Consider the following 21333-nt stretch of genomic DNA (forward strand, 5'->3'; position numbering starts at 1 on the left):
GGTTTCACAGATGGAGGCCCCGTCACACAACCCCGACACCCCCCCCCCACCCCCGCCTGCCTCCCCCACTGTTTTCCTCCTCCTCCCCTGGGAGAGGGCTCCCCGTCTGTTGGTCAGCGTGAGGGCCGCTGAGGGTGACTCGTAAGGTGTGTGTGTGCTGCTGCGTGCGATCCAGACGACTGCCTCTGAAAACGAGCATGCATTATTCATATTCCCAATCCCCCCACACCCCACCCCACACCCCACCCATCCACCTCTCCGGTTACCCACGCGCCCCGCCACAGCCCTGCGACTCAGCCCAGGTTCAGCCCTGTATGACAGTGACGTCAGCCCATCAGAGTAACGAGCGTCTAAAATAAAATAAAATAAAATATCAGGTTTAATTTGGGGGACTCAGGTTGCCAGGGCGAGGCCAGGCCAAGCGTCTGGCTGTATGGCGCGCCGCGGAGCGATTGTCTGCTTCCGACAGGGCACAGGAAATGTTCTCCGCGGCAGATTTGTCGGATGAAAGCCCCGGTTTGGAATGAGTTTCATCATGCAGGTTTTACTTGATCAGGAGATGTGCAGTATGCAGGGAGAAGTTGAATAATGGCGTGGAGGAGGGGGTGGGGGGGGCTGGGGGGAGAGAGGAGATTGCTCATCGCAGACGCTCAGCACATTCCTGTCCAGAGCATCAAGATATGCCTCTAATTTAACAAATAACACCAGCAAGCCTTTATAAGCCTATCACAAGTTTCCCATCTGCTGCAGCCCAAATCTGTGCCAATATTCATGCCATCACTGTGGCCAGTATTTTGCCTCCAAATTACACCCAACCCATCAACAAAGCCTAGCATTTCTTCAAGTGTATGACCCACTTATACTGAGATGCTTCCTACACTACACTACTCCATACTACTGAGATGCTTCCCATACTACACTACTCCATACTACTAAGATGCTTCCTATACTACACTACTCCATACTACTGAGATGCTTCCCATACTACACTACTCTATACTACTGAGATGCTTCCCAAGCTTTTGTGGTGTTGCAGTATTACAGAACTTGAATACTGACTAATTCAAGACTTATCCAGTATTCCTCATGACATTATGTATTTTGCTGTCTTGGTGCAAATTGAGTTCAAATTAACTTCTGAATATAAAAAGGACAAGCTGCAAACAAAGTGTGAATTGTAAGGAGTCTGTACATTGAGTGTTGGTGAGCCCTAGGTGATGGACTTGTCCACAATTAGAGCTTAATGAGAGGCAAAGCATGGCTGTGAGTTACAATTATAAAAAAAACCCTCAATCAATTAGCTGTAAAAATGCATAATGAATAACCTTGAATTGCTCGCACATACCCGTGTGGTGGAAATTACAGTCCAGTTTGAGTGGCAGATAGCAGCGTTGCTTTCCTACGTTTCACATCTTTTCTGACCCTTCTCTGTTTTGCCTGCAGCGCAGCCCATTTATTCACTGTTTTCCTCTTCTATCCTATCATGGCCAATTATTTCTGCCATTTCCTGAAATGTTGACCCTAAGATTTGTCTATCATCTCTGAAAAAGAGAAAAATCTTTCTGTTCAACTTGCTTTCACATTGAGCACCTGGGTGTCCCTCGTTAGACTGGGGAGAACACTTATAGTGTTCTCCGGTGTTATTAATGAGGGCTAAACGCATGGTCACCCATTTCACAGTGTTGCATTAGCCAGGCAGTACGATGTCCATAACCATTAGCACAGGCCATGCTGTGGGCACACAATTAACCCTGTTATTCGTCTTGGCTGATGTTGGTGAAGACATCTCAAAATGACTATCTTGGGATTCAATATTATGGTTTGTGAGACAGAGAGATTATTTTAAAGGAAGATGAGATTCTTCATGAAGATTCCTGAAGATTCTTTTAGAGGAAGTGTTAATTAATTAATTGATTTGTAATATGTCTACCATAACTCTCAAAATAGTGAGCAGAATTGGCAGAATTTTAGTATAAAGATATTGATTTTCTTATAAGTGTTATAACACTGTTTTCTACTAAGTTATAAAGTTAGATAAATAATATCAATTGAAGATCATGAGTTGAAGTGACCTTCCTAATACTGAAAGAAGTCCTTGTTTCACAATTGTGCATTTGTTTAAATAATAGTCATATTTACTGTAGAATAGCATATTGCTTGGACATTCGAAAGCATACACAAGGTCTTTCAGTAGTCCTTGTTGTATAAGTATATATACTTTTTTGATCCCGTGAGGGAAATTTGTTGCACCATGAACTTTAAAAACAAGATCATTGAGTGATCATTGAACACCTTAAAATTCACCCAGCGGAAGTGTTGCCCTTGTCACAAGACAAGCTTGTGGTTTTCCAATGGTGACTGGCATTGACCATGTTTATAAATGAATGTAGGCCATGGCGTCTGGCTCGCTGGCGCTTCACTGAGGCGAGAGAAAGCCACATGGTCGGCCTAGCACAAACAAAGGGCTAGCTGGGCCTCTCTCCTCCCCAGCCTTGTCCAGCCCCACCCCTAGATCTCCCCCAGCACAAACAAAGGGCTAGCTGGGCCTCTCTCCTCCCCAGCCTTGTCCAGCCCCACCCCTAGATCTCCCCCAGCACAAACAAAGGGCTAGCTGGGCCTCTCTCCTCCCCAGCCTTGTCCAGCCCCACCCCTAGATCTCCCCCAATCCAATTGGTTGCGGCTACGTACTGTTGTGTGGAAAAAGCCTCCTTTCACCCACCCCCTGCAACCACAACCCTGTCAGATTGCATCACCGGCATGCCCACCAGAGTTGGGAGGGGGATGATTCAGAGAGGCCTGATGGTGCCACTGTTTTTTCTTCACCACGTCCTGTGTTTTCTCTAGGAGGAAACCATTGCATCCACATCTAAAGGGTATTTTATCACAATGAGGGCAAATGTAAAACTTGGTCTCTGAGTGCCCTTCTAGTTGACATGAAGAATGTGTGCATAAAGCTGTCTGTCATTCATTTCTTTCATGTTTCCTACAACTTAAATAATGCATTCATAGGGATGTCATAAATTAGCCTGTCTAGTCTATTCAAATAGAAATCACAGGCTGTTGCACATTACATTTGACATGCAGAACTATGATAGGCAGGCAAAATGTATAGGAGATCGACTTGTAGGCTTATATTGAAGAATAGAATGATGGCATTGTAGCAAATGTGGCAGTGATACACAGTTTGGGGAAAGAATGAGCACTCGCTGTGATAGCCTACAGGTATTGTGGATCATGGGCTATAACCAAAGCAAAGAAGGGAGATTAATTGATTTTTTGCAGCTCCATTCAGCAAAACAAAGTCTGTAGTTGTGTTTCTGCAAACATTTTCAGATGTAAAATGTTTTTCAGGATGTAAAATTCTATCAGAAACCAAGTAGGCTAAACGCTCTCTCCATTGTCAAAGTGAGTTAAGTAACTGTAGCGGTGTCAGTATATATTTTTCATTAAGTTAAGCAGTGAAGTGAGGAATAACTAGATGTACCGCAGAGCGGTACAAAATATGACCGCCGCCCAGTCCAGCACATGTTTTCCACAAAAATAAGTCACGCTGAAAGGCATATATGATTCTAACTGTCTCACTGTATTGCATTATGCACACTCAATTCTCACTGGTATCTGCTAGACAACAAGTACCAAAACATGATTAGTTCATAGATTTCACATGTAATATACATTTTATACAACCCCACCCCCATCTTGCCTGTTCATAATTCTGAGAAATTCTTGAATTGTGTGCATGTGTGCGTGTACATGTTTATGTTTATGTGTGTGTGGGTGGGTGTGTGTGCGTGCATGTGCATGTGCTTGTGTGTGCCTGTTAATGTGCCTGTGTGTGTGCATGTGCATGCATGCGTATATATGTCTACCGTGTGAGTATGTGTCATACGTAGGATTACTGTGAATGTATGTGTGTGCGTGTGTATCTGTTTATGCACATGTGTGCATATGGAATGGGTTTACATGACCCCTGGAGGCAAACATACGCAAAAAATTGGTCATCCTAGGCCCTACGTTTCTCAAGATATTCACAGAAAACTGTGTCTGCCCTACCCTTCTTTCGGGGGGTCCAGTCCAGCGGGGGGGCTACAGATCAAAACGAAAAAAGAAGGTTCCATGCTATCCATGTGGGGTTACATGCCAACCAATTTTCGTGTACCCCGGTCTTACAGTGTCCCAGAATCCTTGACGGAAATTTGGACATGCGAAAAAGAAAAAGAAGAAAGAAAAAAAAAATCTGACTAAACCTATATGACCGCCGCTTCGCTGCGCGGTGGTCATAATAATGCATGGGGAATGTTCATGTGAGTCAGACAGAAGACAGGCCTGTCTTTAGCATTTCTGTCCCTCTCAAACTACGTTAAAATGGTGTTTAGAAACCAGAATTTCACAAATTGACCCAAGGATAAACTCCCAGAATCCCTGTTATTCTTTTTAAAAGGTCAAAACAGCCTTATGACTGAGCCTTACAGTTATTTAAAAAATACAAAATGATTAAAGAAAATAGAAATTAAACACCTGAGGCAAAGATGGCTAGAGGTCGCATGCCAAGCCAGCCTGTCCCCGCTACTAAGGAAATACTAGAGGAAACACTTATCTCCCTCTCTGTGATTCCAGTAAGACTGTCTGTTTAGTCTTTGATTAACCATTTTGTTTTCTCCATGTTTTTCTGAACACTCTTTTTTTATTCAAATGTCTACCTTAAACATTTGAATAGGATCACTGTTGTGGATGTTGTTGATTGGAAATGCTCTTTCCTATTTAATGATTCATTCAATCAAGGTGGTAATGGAACTCCTTGGTTACCCTTCTGTCCGATGTCTACACCGCTTCTGTTTTGCCAGGGTTTGCTTACCGTGGCTCACTCCATCCCGTCGTCCTCTGGATGCACTGTGACAGACAGAACAGAACAGTCCAAAGCAGCAGTCTAAATCTGATTCGTGGTTATGCAACTGGCCTAGCATACAGAACCTTTTTGTCCATATTATAATACTTTTTTGCAAAGCAAACATTTGACGATTTAAGGTTTATCCTTCTAACAATTTAACCTCAGTGCATTTGTGGAATTTGTATCAGACAGATGAAATGATATTATGTTGAATGTACTGTATGGCATACAGTATTCATTCTTTATATACCGTGTGGCTGCTAGTTTTTAAGAGCAGTGTTCTGTGCTGCAGTAGGTGCACATGAGGCCTTCTTCCTTTCCTAACACAAGCACTGACAAGTCAACAGTACCATGCAAATATACTGCTCAAAAATTAAGGGAACACTTCAATCATACACTGGATCGGTACTCTGACACTGTTTGGTTTTCAGTAAAACTGTCAGACATTCTGTGAATGTAGTTTGAGAATGGAGAAAGGGTGGAAGGTTTCAAAAAATGTGTTTTAACAATTGTGGAAAACTGTAAGTGTTCCCTTAATTTTTTTGAGCAGTATATAAATGCACTTATAGTATGTGCTAAATTACATGCATTGATATTATTGAAGATTAATCATCATGAATGTATCATCATGATTGATTCACCTTAAATTACTTTTGATCACTATGTCATAGGCCATAGGTGCAACTCAAAACATCAAGTATCTAAATTCCCATATAGTATTTCATAAGCGAACGTTTGCAAACAGGTTTCTGTTTGCCTTGAGTTTTTGACGAACATTTGCAAACACTCACAAACAGTCTGAGGAGGTAGTTCTTCGTGAACATACAGTGGAGCTGGACGTGAGCTTTACGAAGGCAACAATGCAGTTACCGTTACAATGGAATATTGACACCAAACCGTTCAAATTGAACTGTTCGGAGAAAACATGTTCACCACAAACGTTCGCCAATGTTTGCCGAATTTGACTGCACCTCAGATCTGTTCGGGAGGGTGAGGGGCAACTAAATCAATAGGCATCTCACCAAACAAATGGAAGAGCCTCTCTCCTCAGAGATTATGTTATGTTTTGGGGTTTTTTGTTAGCGTTGGTCTACATTTCAGCACCTGTCCCTAGGGAACCGATGGATTTTGATTGTTTCCTACCCAAACAGATTGCTCTGTCACTTCCTAGGTTTCATTTATTTCCATAATTGGATGCTTAGCAGAGACAGGGACCTGACACATATTACACTAATGCATTGGCCGGCGCATAATGATATCCGTGATGAGAGCAAACAGGCCTAGATGACCGCATGCCTAAACTTGTTTCACACTTACTGACACCAATGGCTCCGTCTCCATCTTTGGGTTCATTTAATTAACCTCCCTTTCACCAACAGGAAGTGCATTTTGCCTTTTAGATGAGGCTGATTGAAGAGTACATAAAGATGTGGTCACTGAGATATGTCCAAAACGTGGAGCATCCAGGGCTCTACACTAACATTTTTTTCCAGGAGCACTTGTGCCCCCAAGTTAAAAAATTTAGGAGCACAGACAAAAATTTGGGAGCACAGTCAGTTCTGTACTTAACTTACACATAATCTAACATTACACTGCAGCTAACAGTTAAACATGCCAGTGCACCAATTGCGAATATTAAGAATGACTGACAACATTTAGGCTACAGGAAACAGGATTTTAAAGATCAGTGCCTACTTTATTTTCAGTCTGTTTTATTTTCCTACATTTTGTTAATGTAAAATAATATAATACATTGCCATATTTACATTTAGCCTGTATATCAAGTATCCTGCCAAATGTAGGCTAATTTATTTATTTGTGAATCCACCTGTAGCTAATCCAAATATGCCCATGTGACCTATCTGACTGCATACTGCCTAATACTACTACTAAAACAGTCAATTTTCTCTTCCACAAAACATAGTCTAATCAAGGATATATATATATTTTTATACTTTTATTTTTTTATTTGAAATATCTGCATTGCTGGGGGCAGTAGCCAAACGTTAGGCCTACACTCGTTTTGCACTTAAGCTTGTATTCGGTGTAAACAAACAAGCATGCGTGGAAGCCTGGAGTTGTCAGTAGCGTTCTACCTTTGAATAAAATGGGAGTATTACGGGAAGCTACTTTTATGCCTGTTCGCTACAGCTATATTTTGCATATTGCAGCCAATACGTCAACTGGGCTAAAAAGCATGTTAGGTTACCTTTCCTTCTCTCACTGCATTCTCAGAATCTTATCCTGTTCCTCCTATATCCGATTAATTCGGTGGATAGAAGGCGGAAGAACTAATTTCTTCAATCTTTTCATCTTGGCTGGCTAGTCTAACTTTCCGCTTTCTCTGCGCGCTCATGGATTTCATAGAAGCGACTACTACTATCGAGTCCCAACGCGAAACTGCTAACGTTGATGGGAGGTGTAGTTTTATGCTGCATTCGCGACGTGATTCTATGGTTTGCACCAGTACTGTTTCTCGATGTTGCGGTGTATTTTGTAGACAAACATTGACATGGTTAGAAGTCATTCGCACCAGTGCGCCTAAATCTTTTTTTGCACTCGCACGTCATCATTTTTACTCGCATATGCGAGTGAAATGGGCGCACTGTAGAGCCCTGGCATCATTGGCCCAATGTGAGATAAGCTGTGGCGCTTTAACGCAGTTAAACAGCAAAATGTCCTAAAGTGATTAGAGTGATCAGATTTCTTTGGGTGTGTGTTGTGAGGTAAGGGAGGCTATGTGATTAACTACCTCTTACAGTGGTACTATCTTGTTACCCTGCAGAGCAACTGCAATTAGCTACAGTATAGGGCCTACCCTTTTTTAAAGCTGAAGACATCTTAGTACTTCGAACACAGATGACTTTCCTAGTTACAGTGCTCTTACATTTGATCTGAAAGAGATTTATTTGTCTGTCAGGTGTGCAAATTCAGAGTACATTCCTCAATTGAATGAAAAGACAGAAGTCACTATTTTTGTTTGTATGGCCAAGTTATTACCTCCGGTCATGTTTTGAAAGTGCAGAGATCCTGGAGGTGGCCTTGAGAAACGAGCACCTGGGAAATACCTCCCCAGCTGTAGACGGACACTGCCGGATGTCTTAAATGAGAAGTGTGTGCCTTAATTATTGATGGTGGAAATGGAATCGAATGAAAAATTTCCATCATCTTGAAATGCGAACTGACCTTCATGCACCTTCAATTTATGGGTGAGGAGCAGGGCTACCTCCCAAAGCTGCTGAGTCAGGGCCGTTTTGGCTGAGAGGGGTCCGCTCGTTTCCCCTTGTCCAAATCCAAAAACGGGGCGGGAGAATGATTGACTGCGTAACCTTTCAATGATACGGAGGATCGGCCCTGTCCTTATCTGCTCACTAAAGACAGATGTCCTTCAGCCGCCAGCCGGACTGAGTGTTTGTTCGCTCCGATGAAGTCCGGCAGACAAAGAGCTATCTCTCTCGGCTGATGGATGTGTGCGATATTAAAAAAAGGCTTCCCCAAGAGGAAGTGCAGTCAGGTAGAAAAATGTTTTGATCAATACCATTTGCATTCCCCTGTGGCCCGAATTTAACGTCTGCTGAGAGACAGGTAGAAGAGTGAAGTGAAGGGCCTTGTCTGGCATCCTCTGCTTCTCTCCCCTCGTGTGTGTGTGTGTGTGTGTGTGTGTGTGTGTGTGTGTGTGTGTGTGTGTGTGTGTGTGTGTGTGTGTGTGTGTGTGAGAGAGAGAGAGTGTGTGTGTGATGCAGAGATAGGGCTTGCAAAGTGCACCCGTACTGGTGAAATGAGCTCCTAGAGAGACATTTCCAGGAAATGTATCAGCCCAAAACACCTTTTGATGGGCACACGAGAACTCACAGCTGCTGTAATGGTCTGAAATAGTCCTTCTGCATAGTATATAGAGATATAATAAATGTCTATTTTGCTTTTAAAAATAGATATATTTGCTTTAGTGCTGGGGTTTTTTTGGGGGGGCTGGGGTTGTTAAACTCTTAGTCAGACTTGAAAGGAATAGCAGCACGGCTTTGAAATCTGCAGTAGAACATTTCATTGCATATTCACACAAACAAAATTAAGACTTAATTACATTAGTTTGCCAACATCACATCAGGAGGACTGTAATTTCAACTGGACCAAACTAATTTGACCGACTCATGTCTCTAATTACATAGCTGACATATTCAGATAAGCTCTGATTCTGCAGGGATACTAAAGGCTTTGAACAGTCATAGTAAACATGATTCACTCTTTTAAGAGCAGTTCATCTGAAATGTGTAACACAGTTCTCTTAACTCTTGTAAATAAATAAATGCATAAATTGCATATGATAATGCTACTCTACTGTACCTGCCATTAGAATATTGAATTTTGTTTTCTTCATGAACATTCATGACGTGGGTGTCAGTGCCTGATGAAATCTGCCTACATCAATACACTAAATCTTCATTATTTAAATGGGCAGGGGGAGGACATTTCACCAAATGAAGAGTGCTGTATAGCTATTTAAGATACACCTGGGAGTATGTGGAAGGGAAGCCTGATGTTGTAGAGGGAGTGCAAGTCCTTAATAACCATGTTATTGAAATGAGTGGATGATTGAGCACACGTGACTTAGCATGATGAATGCCCCCTAATTTAAAATGCGCTGACACCAGCGGCTTTCAAAAAAGAAATTACTTTTTGGCCCCTTCGATGCTTAATCATACGCCGCTGCTCACGCATGGTAACCTATGAAAATGCTGGCTTAGTTTATTGCTCAGAGTGAGGTTTATTTTTGGTGCGTATGGTTGCATGAATCATACCAAATTCATCTTTTCTTCATCACAAACACGGGGCACTGGTGCCAACACAGCAGTTACTGTAGTGAAGCAGCCGCTATTCGGGGGAGTAGAACAACAGCGTCAGCAGAGTTTCCTTGTGTCTGTACACATGTACACATATGACTCCATTTTAGCTCATTATTGCACAACAGTAAGTATTTAAACAAACATCCTTGGTGTGTAATGATGGGTATATTTATGTACATAGCATGGTATGTATGCTTGATAGAGTCTTTGTGATTTCTAGACTCCCACTTAGGGAACAGACATAATCACAATGACACAACTTAGGACTGGACTAGTAGTGGCAGATTTTGGACCAAAATTGTCAAGAATGCTCCTTCTCTCAGGATCAGTGTTACCATTAGTGTCTTCCAATATGGCAGTGTAAATATAGCCCTTCAGCTGAAATGGCAAGTCTTGTCAGAAGAGGAGTTATCTGTTGTGTTGACACTATTTCCACAGCCACCTCACAGGCATGTAATATACAGACATGGAGAAGGTATTAAATCGAGTAAACACACACACATATAATTAAAGGACTGTGAAAGATGAAGCCTGCTTCAGATGAACAGAAGACATGTGTTTTTTTATTTATTTATTTATTTGAATGAATTGCAGAGAAAGAAAGAAAAAAAGATATTGAAAGAAAGAAAGAAAAAGGAAATTGAAAAGAAGGAAAGAAAAGAAAGAATGAGAGGACATTGAGCCAGAGCTTCTCCATCCCTCACAGAAAGAAAGAAGCTATGGTAGTGGTGATATCCATTGATTCCGAGCTATTTTATCCCTCTGCATTCGATCAAAGTTTCCTTAAATAGCATAGTGCTAATAAATTCCAGGATTGATTGGTCAGTGTCAAGATCTAGACACTTTGTTCACTTGGCACCAGTCTGGCCCCACGGTCCCTGTTGGCAGAGAATCAAGCCATGAATTCTCTGTTCAATCAGCATGTTGAAACCTGCCTGCCTCAACAATCATTTATAATGACTATCAAAGGGTGAAAATGAACCTCTTGTCTGCCATGATTTCAGCTCCTGATTTCTTTGAAAAAGTAGACAATATCCCAGCATCTTTCTCTATTCCACTTTCTGTCTTACTTTTTTTTGTAAAGACCAGTGTGATATCTAATTTTCCATTTGGAGAAATTCTCCTCATGTTGCGGAGCAGAAGGCACAGGGGCCTCGTGGTGAATAACTTCGATAAATTCCTCCTCGGCCACATTGTCTCCGTGCGTTATGTTTCCGAGGGAAGTTGTTTCCTCACGCTTCTTACTTGAGGAGAGGTGACATTCAGCATGAGTCAGGATGAGTGGTCGCCCCATAGCTAACCTCTTTAGGATGCTATTGTTTTTCCATCTGCTGTGCTGAGGTAATTGCCCAAACAGGCTTCCGCTGCATTATCTGCCAGTAAGCCACACGGCTCCCCTCACGCCTGAGGTAATGGCTTTTCAGAAATGGTCTGCCAGAGCCACTCAGCAGGTGAGAGGGAATCGCAATCGCCACAGCTAACAAATTAATGAATGATCAAGTTGGGCTTATTGTATTCAGCAGGCTTTACTTCTAAATTGGAGATTACGCCCATTTTCAGGAAGCTAAACAAAGATGGGAGAGGGGAGCGTCCAACTGCAGTTTCGCAAATAATTTATACTTACCCAGGTGCATAGCTCATTTCTGGAAAGAAGTTGTAGTGCTGTATTTAAAAACCCTTTGGTCAAATAATATATACTAACCCAGGTGCATAGCTCATTTCTGGAAAGAAATTGTAGTGCTGTATTTACCCTTTGGTCTTCGCTAGCCATGACAATTTTATGGATAAGTGCTGCCTGTCCCAGTACGTATAACAGTGGAACTTTTTGAGGACAGCACAACACAATTTTCTAGGGCACCTGAAGGTGAACAAAATTCTTCCTCCACTGACTGTATGTGTGGATCCTTTGCCATTCCAAAACTACTGAATCACATGCTATTCAGAAATCTCTGTCCAGTCTAACAACCCAGCACCGACCAAGTCGCTGAGGTGCTCTTTTATAAAGCAGTATGGAAAACTTAACCTGAAGTGCACTTTTCCCCCCCCAAAAAAATGTCCCATCCATCAACTCCACAAATACATCTTGATCAAATTAGACGACCCCCGTTTTTTTTTTACTCCCCAAGCAGTCAGCCAGCCACCCCTATTATAGGCTGACATAGCTAATGCGCTCCAACAGGAGCTAGTTATATATAGTCAGACAGCGAGTGCACTGCTAATGAATGCAGCTGACAGGCTGGCCGCATGAGCCGGCTCAGGGGAGGGAGGCCCTGTGAACGTTGCAAAATGTGCATCCACAAGCCAGGGGAGTGTGTGTGTGTGTGTGTGTGTGTGTGTGTGTGTGTGTGTCTGTGTGTGTGTGTGTGTGTGTGTGTGTGTGTGTGTGTAGGCTGGCAGAATGCATTTGCATTGGCTGTACGGGGGATCTGTTTGATCTGCCCGCTCGCCGCACATCAGGTACCCCGCCTCGAGGGGGAAAACACACGCAAGCCTCCATTTTCAAAGGACAGGCCACATGAAGAGATAAAGGGAGTTCTTGGCGGAAAGGGGGAGAAACACAGACAAAAAGAGTCCAAGAGTGTGTGTGTGTGTGTGTGTGTGTGTGTGTGTGTGTGTGTGTGTCTGTCTGTCTGTGTGAGTGTGTGTGTCTCTGTGTGTGTGTGTGTGTGTGTGCGTGTGACTGTGTGTTTATGTAGTTTATTTTCATTTAACAAGTCATCTCCGTATTTAGCCAGCGACTGTTTATGTAGTTGAATGTGCTGAGTGGGCTTGAGTTTGTATTCTTAATTCTCATCATTGGTGTGCCGTTGGTGTGCCATGGCTTGCTAACAGCCCCAATAAGGCAAGAACACTCACCGTAAAATCCATCCTCAAAATCATTCTTGCATGGGCAGCTCATGAGCAGATACATCAGTGCTTCGTCCAGATTTTGAAAATGATTTCTGTGATCGGATAATTAAAGTTGGAGAACGCAGCTTAGAGTATTAGTGAAGTTTAAGCTTCAGGGTCAGAGTTAGGATTTTCAGGTTCCTTTTATATGAATCAGTGGATTGCAGTTCTTGCAATGCTTGCCTGTGTACCTTTGCACTGCATTATGGATGCTGGAGAGGTTATCAACAAGGTCCCTGTGGCCTCTGTTTATATCATGCCGCTTCAGATTGATTCACCCTTATGCTGTCTGAAACATACCTGGAGGACACTCTTTCCATAACAAATGTTATGTTGCAGTAAATCCCTGAAAATAACTGTGCATGTGCTCACTTAGTATAGTATAGTATAGTATAGTATAATATAGTATAGTATAGTATAGTATAATGTAGTATAGCATAGTATAGTATATAGTATAATGTAGTATAGCATAGTGTAGCTTAGTATAGTATAGTATATAGTATAATGTAGTATAGTATAGTATAGTATAATATAGTATAGTATAGTATAGTATACAGTAGTATAGTATAATATAATGTAGTATAGTATAGTATAGTTTAGTATAGTATAATATAATGTAGTATAGTATAGTATAGTATACTGTAGTATACTGTAGTATACTAGTATAAAGGTATAGAGTAACCAGTGTGCTAGTTTAGAAAAGGCATGCATCAGATGGTCTGGTGTTGGTGGCACAGACAGTGATGTAAAGGTGAAGCCGTAGTGTTGTGAAGGGAAGCATCTGCTGGGAGTTGTAAATACATGTATTGACCCCTCATGTCATGGACATAGATTTTCCTGTACCATTATTGTGATTGTAGTTGATAGATACACAAGGCCCTCAGAGGAACACTGCGTGTGTGGAGCAGTGTTGCATACTGCCGTTTATAACAAGGTTAGACATGCTCATCTGGGAAAGGCCTGTGTTGAAGTTTAAAAAAAAAAAAAAACACGACCAATGATGAAGTCAAGGAAGTGCACCCTCTGATTAATCAGTCCATTAAATCAATCAGCAGAAAGCTTCACCTGTGGCTTACTGTCCAGTGTTAAGAAAGGTACAGTCTGACAAGAGACTGGGGAAAAAAATAAAATGTGTGCTGACTGACTCGTATGTTGCAAATACTTACTGTAATCATGGTTGTTCCTTTTGGCAATCTTTTGGAATGTTTAAATTCACATTTATATGATCAGGCCAGAAAGGATATGTTATAGGGCTGTAAAGTCTGACTCAGATTCTCAGATTTACAAAATGGCAAAAATGTTAAAGCACATTAGAGCTACAAACCAGCCTCCAAATGAATTCCCTGCTAGTGTGAAATCATCACATCAATCAGCATCACATTTTTTACCTTGACTGACATTCAATTCTAATACAGTAATTTCCTGTGCATTACCCGCATTGTATATATGACACAGGACAGTGTTTTATGCAAGTTAAAAAAACAACTTGCTGTTGTTTGGATCAGATAGCAAGTATTATATGGTCCAAAAACGTTGTATTTCTTGCATTTTATTTAAAATGTTAATTTAGTCAATTAGCTGCATTAACAACACAGTAGCATAAAGCTTACCTTTGTGAGTGTTCAAGGATTACATTTTATTCTAAGATAAACCATTTAATGTCTATCATGTAATTCTTTCTATAAAATGTAAAATCCTGTCTCATTACTGACATGCTTTCAGGGTCGGGTTCAGGTAAAGAAAATGCATTCATCAAAAGGGATCAAATTTGCTTTACTAGTCACATGGAACAGCAGTTTAATGGTTCATCTGAGGCAGATGTCTTTACAACAGTATTTAGCAATGTTCATTATAAGGATGGCACAGCCACATATAGAATGAATACATCATTTTCTCTTTATGTGCCCTTTAGATTTATGGAAACTGTATTTCTCTCAGCTTTTCAAATAAAATGTCCATTGAATGATGAATAATTGCCACATAGCTCAAAATATAATTCCCCTATGTACCTCACTTATTTTAAGGCCTATCAGTCCTTGACATTTCCGGGGTGGATTATGAGGCAAAATCCACAATACGACCTTCCAAAAAATAGCTGTCCTTACTAACTTGAGTTATTTCCTCACTAATGCCTATTTGAAATGTTACAGTTAGACTGCTAATACATTTTAATGTGAAAACATAGAAGACCACAGAGAAGCAGACCTTAAAACTGCCTCCTTTTTATAATTTGTCTCAAGAAAACTACATAAGACAAGAAACTCTTGGCATACTACAGTATATATGCTTGGTGTATTATTTCTGTACAGTAGATATACATGGCTTGCTAAAAGGTGTGTAAACCAATTATTAAACTGAACAATTGAATGTGTGATATTGGCATAGCAATCTCTAGGTATGTCATGGTCTATTCCTTCTAACAAGTACTGTATCTACCTTCCCATGGGCATACAGAGATTGTGTGATTAACCCTTCCTTTAACCCTATAGATCTGCCTTTGTTTTAAAAGCTATATGGTTAAAATAAAAAAGCCAGCACTCATAGACACTGATGGTGATGTCAGCTATATATCACCACAACAATGTAGCAGGTTTAAAACTGACCATCTTAATGCAAATGACCTCAGCTAAACCATACGTCTTCCTGCACCATAAAACACAATACACTGCTTATTAACTTATTACCCTCATTACAGTACAATTATGTAAAGCACTCAAGTGTCGCCTTCCCTTTCATCTAAAAATAAATCCCTTTCATGCCTACTGCGGACTGGCTTAATGTATGTTTGCTATAGCTGGCCCGTGGCTTCAGCGGACAGATAAAGAAAAAGTGAACCTTTTGTGGTCCAGACACCCAAATATTCCCAACTAATCCTTTGAGCACCAGCTATCACTTCATCATGTGCACAAGACAAGAGGGTTTTTTGCTAATGGATTCAGCCAACCACTAAAGGGGCTTTGGGAGGCAGCTCATCGGATCACCAATGAGGGATGGATTGGTCTGAGAGGGAGATAGGGACATGGGGAGAGGAGAGGGGAATATAGGGAGGAGAGGGAGGGCAGTATTGGCATCCCCGAGGCTCACGAGCAGAGGGGCAGTGGCTGAAATCATTGTGTTCTTACCCTCGTCCTGTCTGCCCGGTGCATGTCCAGCTAAGCCCCGGGGCCCCCACGTGTCTGGGCAGGCCACATGCGGAGGCTGCACCGCGTTGGGCACTCACAGGGGGAGGAGGTGGAGGAGGGGGTGGGGGGGGGGGTCTGGAGGATGAGGGACGGAGAAAACAGACACAGGGGAGGTGGAGCTGGCGCTGAGAGGGTCCAGGTCTGCTGTATTACTCTCATCACCTATCCACACACCACCCTCTCATTCAAACTGACTGAGCCCCCCACCAACCCACACACACATCCCCACACACACACGAGCCCTGCTGTCTACTTGAATGGGCTTTTCAACGCTAAATGCCTCCTGGAGTGGCGCTGAGGGTCTGCTGACCACTGCGGGCCTGACACTGTAAATGCTACCGTGTTGTTTTGGGCTTTTTTTTTCTGCCTCTCCCATTACACGGACACTGTGTTCCGACTCACCACTCACTTGTGCACAGAGCGGCCCCATGCTGCCCACATTCCACAGACAAGATGGGCTTCTATTTGTGCAAAAGCAGTTTAAGCATATGAGAGAGATAATCCAAGGATGAAAAGAATAAGCTGCAGCCGGAAAAAAAATGTGACATTTTATTTATTTATTTATTTATCTATCTATCTCTCTCTCTCTCTCTCATCCCTCTTTTTCCTCTAGGTTCCGATTTTCTGTGCAACACACACATTATCCCGGTGAAGAACGAGGATGGCGTGGTGATGATGTTCATCATCAACTTCGACTACGTGCTCTTCGATGGCAGCAGTGACTCGCTGGAGCACTACCCTGTCACACCGCCAGCAAAGGCTGAGAACCGTGAGTTTCCATGCCCACCATCTTGTTGGCTGGACACTACGCAGGTCAAAGGTCAAAGCTATAATGCCAATAATGATAGTACTGAACTGTAAATGCATGACAAGCTCTGAAATAAATGAATTTTCTTAATTGCTTAGGTTTTAGGGTATGTCTGAGATTAATGTATTGTAGCCTTTAGGGTAGATCCATATGATTAGGATGCCACATTCTCTATTTAAAATCAATTTCAACATTGCCCTTTTTCCCAGTATCGTTCTAGATATACAAGCATCGCTGACCAGCTCATAAGCACATTATCGTGTTCAAATGTCCGTTGTAAAAACTGTAAGATGTAAGGGTAGCCGCAGTGCAGATGTAAACAGGAAACATATAGCAGTAATGAGATGAGCGGTCACGCCGGCTCTGACACCTTGAGCTGTAATTATGACATAATTAATGCTGCTTATTCTCCAGGCAGCATAGATTAAGCCATTTAGCTTATTAGACTGTCAAACCATAGGCTGCGGAAGAGGACAGCTTATCCTCCAACTACTGTAAAGGTCCTTCCCCAAGCGGCCTCTTCATGGATGAAAACATCTTGGTGCAAAAAAAAAAATGTAAAAAAAAAAAAAAATCAGGCATTCAAAAGGAGGTCCTCCCAAGTTCAGCTCTGGCTAGCCTCTAAAATGGATGACATGCTGGCAGAGGAGAGCGGGGTCATCAGCAGAGCAGGCTAATTGGACGGCAGGCCCTTGGTGGCTATCAGCAGACCTGAGAAAGCTTGGCCTCCTCCAGCTCCCCCTCTACTTAGTGGCTGGCCAATCTCATAATTGTCTGCCATGCTAATAAAAGATTATCCACGCTCATCTGCATATGCAGCGTGTGCAATTATGGCCGGAGATCCAGATTAATTGACGAGCTGTTGTATGCTCAGGTTGTCTGGGCATACCCCAAGGCACATTTCTGTTCTTGACCCTGGGAAATTTCGGAAATGATCTAGCGCTCCGCGTATAACGCACGTTTTCCGCCACCTTGGCGCACCAAAACTGGTAGCACGAGGGTGAAGCACCTGAACAGGTAGTCAGCACCCGACTGCAGAGGCCAGGGCGAGGGCAAGCGATCGAGGGGGGGTCAGTCCGTTGGTTAATGAGAGGCTTGGCTGCCGCTCCTGCTCCACTTTCCCGCTGCTTCGTCATTTCTGGAATTCCGCTCTCAGTGCTCTTTGTTCTCGTGTGCCGAGGGATATTTTTAGCTGTGGGTTTACTGAGCAGTGCCGTGTGAACTGTAGGGGGGTTGGGGTGGGGGAGTGGATGACTTGGAGGCAATGAGCTTGTGGGGGCTCGATGTGTGTGTATGTGTGGAGCGGAAAGGGGGGGGGGGGGGGGCGGGTGTGTCTTCTCCTGGGCCACTGTGGTTCTGTCGGGGGATGTAAATGTCAACAGGGCACCTTTGCGTGTTTTGGAGCGGAGGTGCTAAGCCCAGAGTGAGCTGCGAGGGAGGAGTCTGCCGCCTCTCTGTTCAGCAGGAATCCATCCACTGTTAGCAGGGTGATGGAGTGAATGAGTGTGTGCGTAAGTGTGCGGTGCGTGTGTGTGTGTGTGTGTGTGTGTGTGTGTGTGTGTGTGTGTGCCCTGACAAAGATCCTTATTGACCAATGAGAACAGCTATTTTTTTTCCTCTCTTGGGGTTGGGTATTCATATTTTATGGTACCATGGCAACACGTCGTTGAACAATGGAGTATAACTGTTTGACTCCGAAATCTGTGCTGAGAGCATCGCTCAGTTTGAGGAGGGTACAGGAAGAGCCATTTATCCACATATTTATAGTGCTGCCAGAAAACCTACACTATCCACTTACATTCTTTGGGGCAGCTCTTTACCTGAATATTAATATGACATTATATTAATATCATAAAACCTCTAGAGCATAGAAGGCAGATATTCCCCTTATTTGCCTATCCTTTTCATCTTGTACAGCAATTTATAAGCACAGTCTCCCACTTTGATCTAATATCTGTGTACGAAATTATAGTTGCTTTGAGAGGGGAAATTGAATGTGCTCAGTCCAGTGACCCATGCACAATTTAATGGCATTGCAAATTAGCCCAACAGGCTCTCTCCATAGCATTGATCTTGACATAAAGCTCCTTTTCTGTTGTCCTCGGCTGTAAAATATTCTCGTCAACACAACAATCCTAGCCGAGCAATGCTCCATGCCAGTTAGATCTGAACTTCACTAAAGCAATGAGCAACACACAACAACAGGCCTGTTCGCCACGGGCTCTTAAGTAGGGCTCGCTTACGAAACGCTCCCTTTCGCGCACTCTCACTCTCTCTCTGTTTTTTTGGGTCTCCACAAAGAAGAGTTGCACCTCTTCAAAGACAAGCCGGCACCACATTTGAGTTTCAATAGCTCTGCGTTGCATTACAGTAGACACATAAATAGCTGAACAAAGAGCTATTTTTTTCTCTCTCCGGAGTGCCAGACATGATTGAGTGTATGAACAGGCGGGTTGGAGATGGAGCCGTGTGAGGCAGCGGTAGTGATCCCCAACTCCCCACCCCCCACCCCCAGGGCTGCGTTATTAACTTGTATTCTCCCCCTCTGCCATGCAGCGCTAGGCCCTCATCCCACAGCCTTAAAGCACCTTATATTAGTTTTCTAATTAGTGACTTTCTGCTGTTACTAAAGTCAGCCCACTCCCCTGGGGTCTGGGGAAGATTTGCTGACTGCTCTAATGAGCACGCCGTATGAAACCCTCGCCACTTTGCCTCCCTGCCGCTTCCCTTTCCAAATCCCTTGTCCAACGCCGAGAAATGCCCAGGCCGGATCTGCTGCCTCAGCGGTGCGAGCGTGCCCCTCGTCCGCGAGTTGTGTCGGGGCACGGTGGCACCATTGTGCGCCCAGGTTGTTGTGACACGAGCGCATGTGACAGCTGGTAGGCAGCTGGCATCGGTCGTCGGTGGCGACGTGTAAAGGTGGCGCTGAGAAACGGGCCCGCCTCAGGTTTCCCTCCGCGGTCCGGCTTCGCTTTCAGCCCCGGCTTTTGCTTTGTGTTTTTGGCCCCAGCCGGGTTCAGAGGCACCCTCCCGTGGAGCGCAGCACTCTCGTGTGTCTCCTCTGTGCACGCTACTGTACCAACATGATACTGTACCTGATACTAAGCTCAGTGTTTGTTTGTTTGTGTGTGTTTTTTCCACCCCTTGTTGTCATGTTTCACAAACTGCTGAGTTCTTCAAGAATTCAAAGCCGTCCCATTAAGATGCTCCTGAGGGTTGGCTTTGTCACCTGCACTGTCAATAGATTTTTTTAAAAATCTATACCAACTAAATTATTAATGCAATAATCTTCAAAGCGGGCCAAATACAAGGGAATAACGGACACCGTGGGAATTTGAATGTGTGTGTGTGTGTGTTTGTTCAGGCCTTGATTAGCAATAACCGTGCTGAAAAACAGTATCTAATTAAGTACTTATTTCAAGAACGTATAGCTCTGACTAGTGGCCAATTAAGAACCAAAAGACACCTCTTGATACATTTGTTTTCATCTAATAAACATAGTGGAGTTTCTCATTTTCATTTAAAGTCCCTTTGATACTGAGCGTGCACCTGGAAAACTGTTTAGCATTATTCAAAGGCACTGGAATAGCCTTTTTAAACCCTGCTTAGCTCATGACTTCTCTTGGTCTGCCTCAGCTGGGGACTGTTTTAGACCAGCTGCTCACCTGCACTGTTCTCGGCTTCATGCTATGGGCCAGTGACATTCAAACGAGCGATGTCTCAACATTTTGGTTGTTGTTTGTTCCCCGCCAGATGCAATTTCTTTTTTTTCCCCTACTTTGATTCTGCATATTCATCAGCCAGATGAGAGCAGTGTTTGCAGTGGGGAGAAGACGTGACCATCGCCATCCCATTTGTAGAGAAAAACATTTTGCTGTAATGAGTCCTGGGGTAATAACCAGCAAGGGCACTCAGAGTTGAGTGGGTCACAGTGGAGCATTTGCCCCAAATTATTAAATTGTAGAAAAAATATAATCATTTCACAGACAAAACAAAGAACTCAGAGAACATTTCAGCACTGGTAGCATTTTTTAGGAAAGTTTTAAGTAGGACTTTTATGTCTGCAAGCCACATTGCTAGTAGCCAATAAGCTACTAATGGTAGATGCAATGCCATTGTACTTACAAGCTTTTGATGCTTTTGAAGAAACACAATATGTTTTTTATTTTCTTAATACGTGCCTGCATATTCCTAGATAACAGTTGACAGAAAATACATTTAAGTTCCCATTCAGGTCCATTCACTGTTGCCCTCTCATGCCACCCTGTGCTTTATAGTGACACGAGGTGGGTAAAGTGCACTGCCCATAGGTGCCGACATGAGTGGGCTTTCTGGCACTTTCTGTCACTTGCCCACGCACACCAGCACTAAAATGTTCAACTGACAAGCATTGGATAATGTTGGTGCCTATGTGCGGGGAGCCCTAACCTGCATCAGCCCAATTAAACTAATAGTACAGGCTAATACATAGATTCAACCCTTGACATGGGTTGTCAACCTGTAGGTGACTCAAGCCAGCGTATAACCCCTTACATGTATGGTTAATCTGCTGGCTGCTGATCTGCTATCCCGGGGCAGTCTAGTGTAAAAGAAGCTTAAGGCCTAATGACTATTGCCTTCCTATTGATCTGTTGCTTGGAGATGTCTTACCCTGACACATGTCCCACAAACGGTCTTGCTCCTCTTTCCTCTGTCATCATAATGCAGTTTATGCAATCAGTTAAT

The 21333-nt window shown here is 43.1% G+C and overlaps 1 protein-coding gene across 1 annotated transcript in view; it reads left to right on the forward strand.

Moving 5' to 3' along the window:
• The window catches only part of LOC143099877 (potassium voltage-gated channel subfamily H member 7), a 47121-nt gene that overhangs the window by 5975 nt on the left and 19813 nt on the right, over positions 1-21333 (forward strand). Inside the window, exon 3 of the mRNA XM_076262786.1 lies at positions 16414-16569. Within this exon, the coding sequence (XP_076118901.1) occupies positions 16414-16569 (156 nt within the window). The remainder of the gene's footprint in view (positions 1-16413; positions 16570-21333) is intronic.

Source organism: Alosa pseudoharengus, unplaced genomic scaffold (assembly GCF_046254945.1).
Source record: "Alosa pseudoharengus isolate Yale_2024_CS ecotype anadromous, Long Island Sound unplaced genomic scaffold, YU_APseudo_1.1 YU_APseudo_1.1_scf_3, whole genome shotgun sequence".
Lineage (NCBI taxonomy): Eukaryota > Metazoa > Chordata > Actinopteri > Clupeiformes > Clupeidae > Alosa > Alosa pseudoharengus.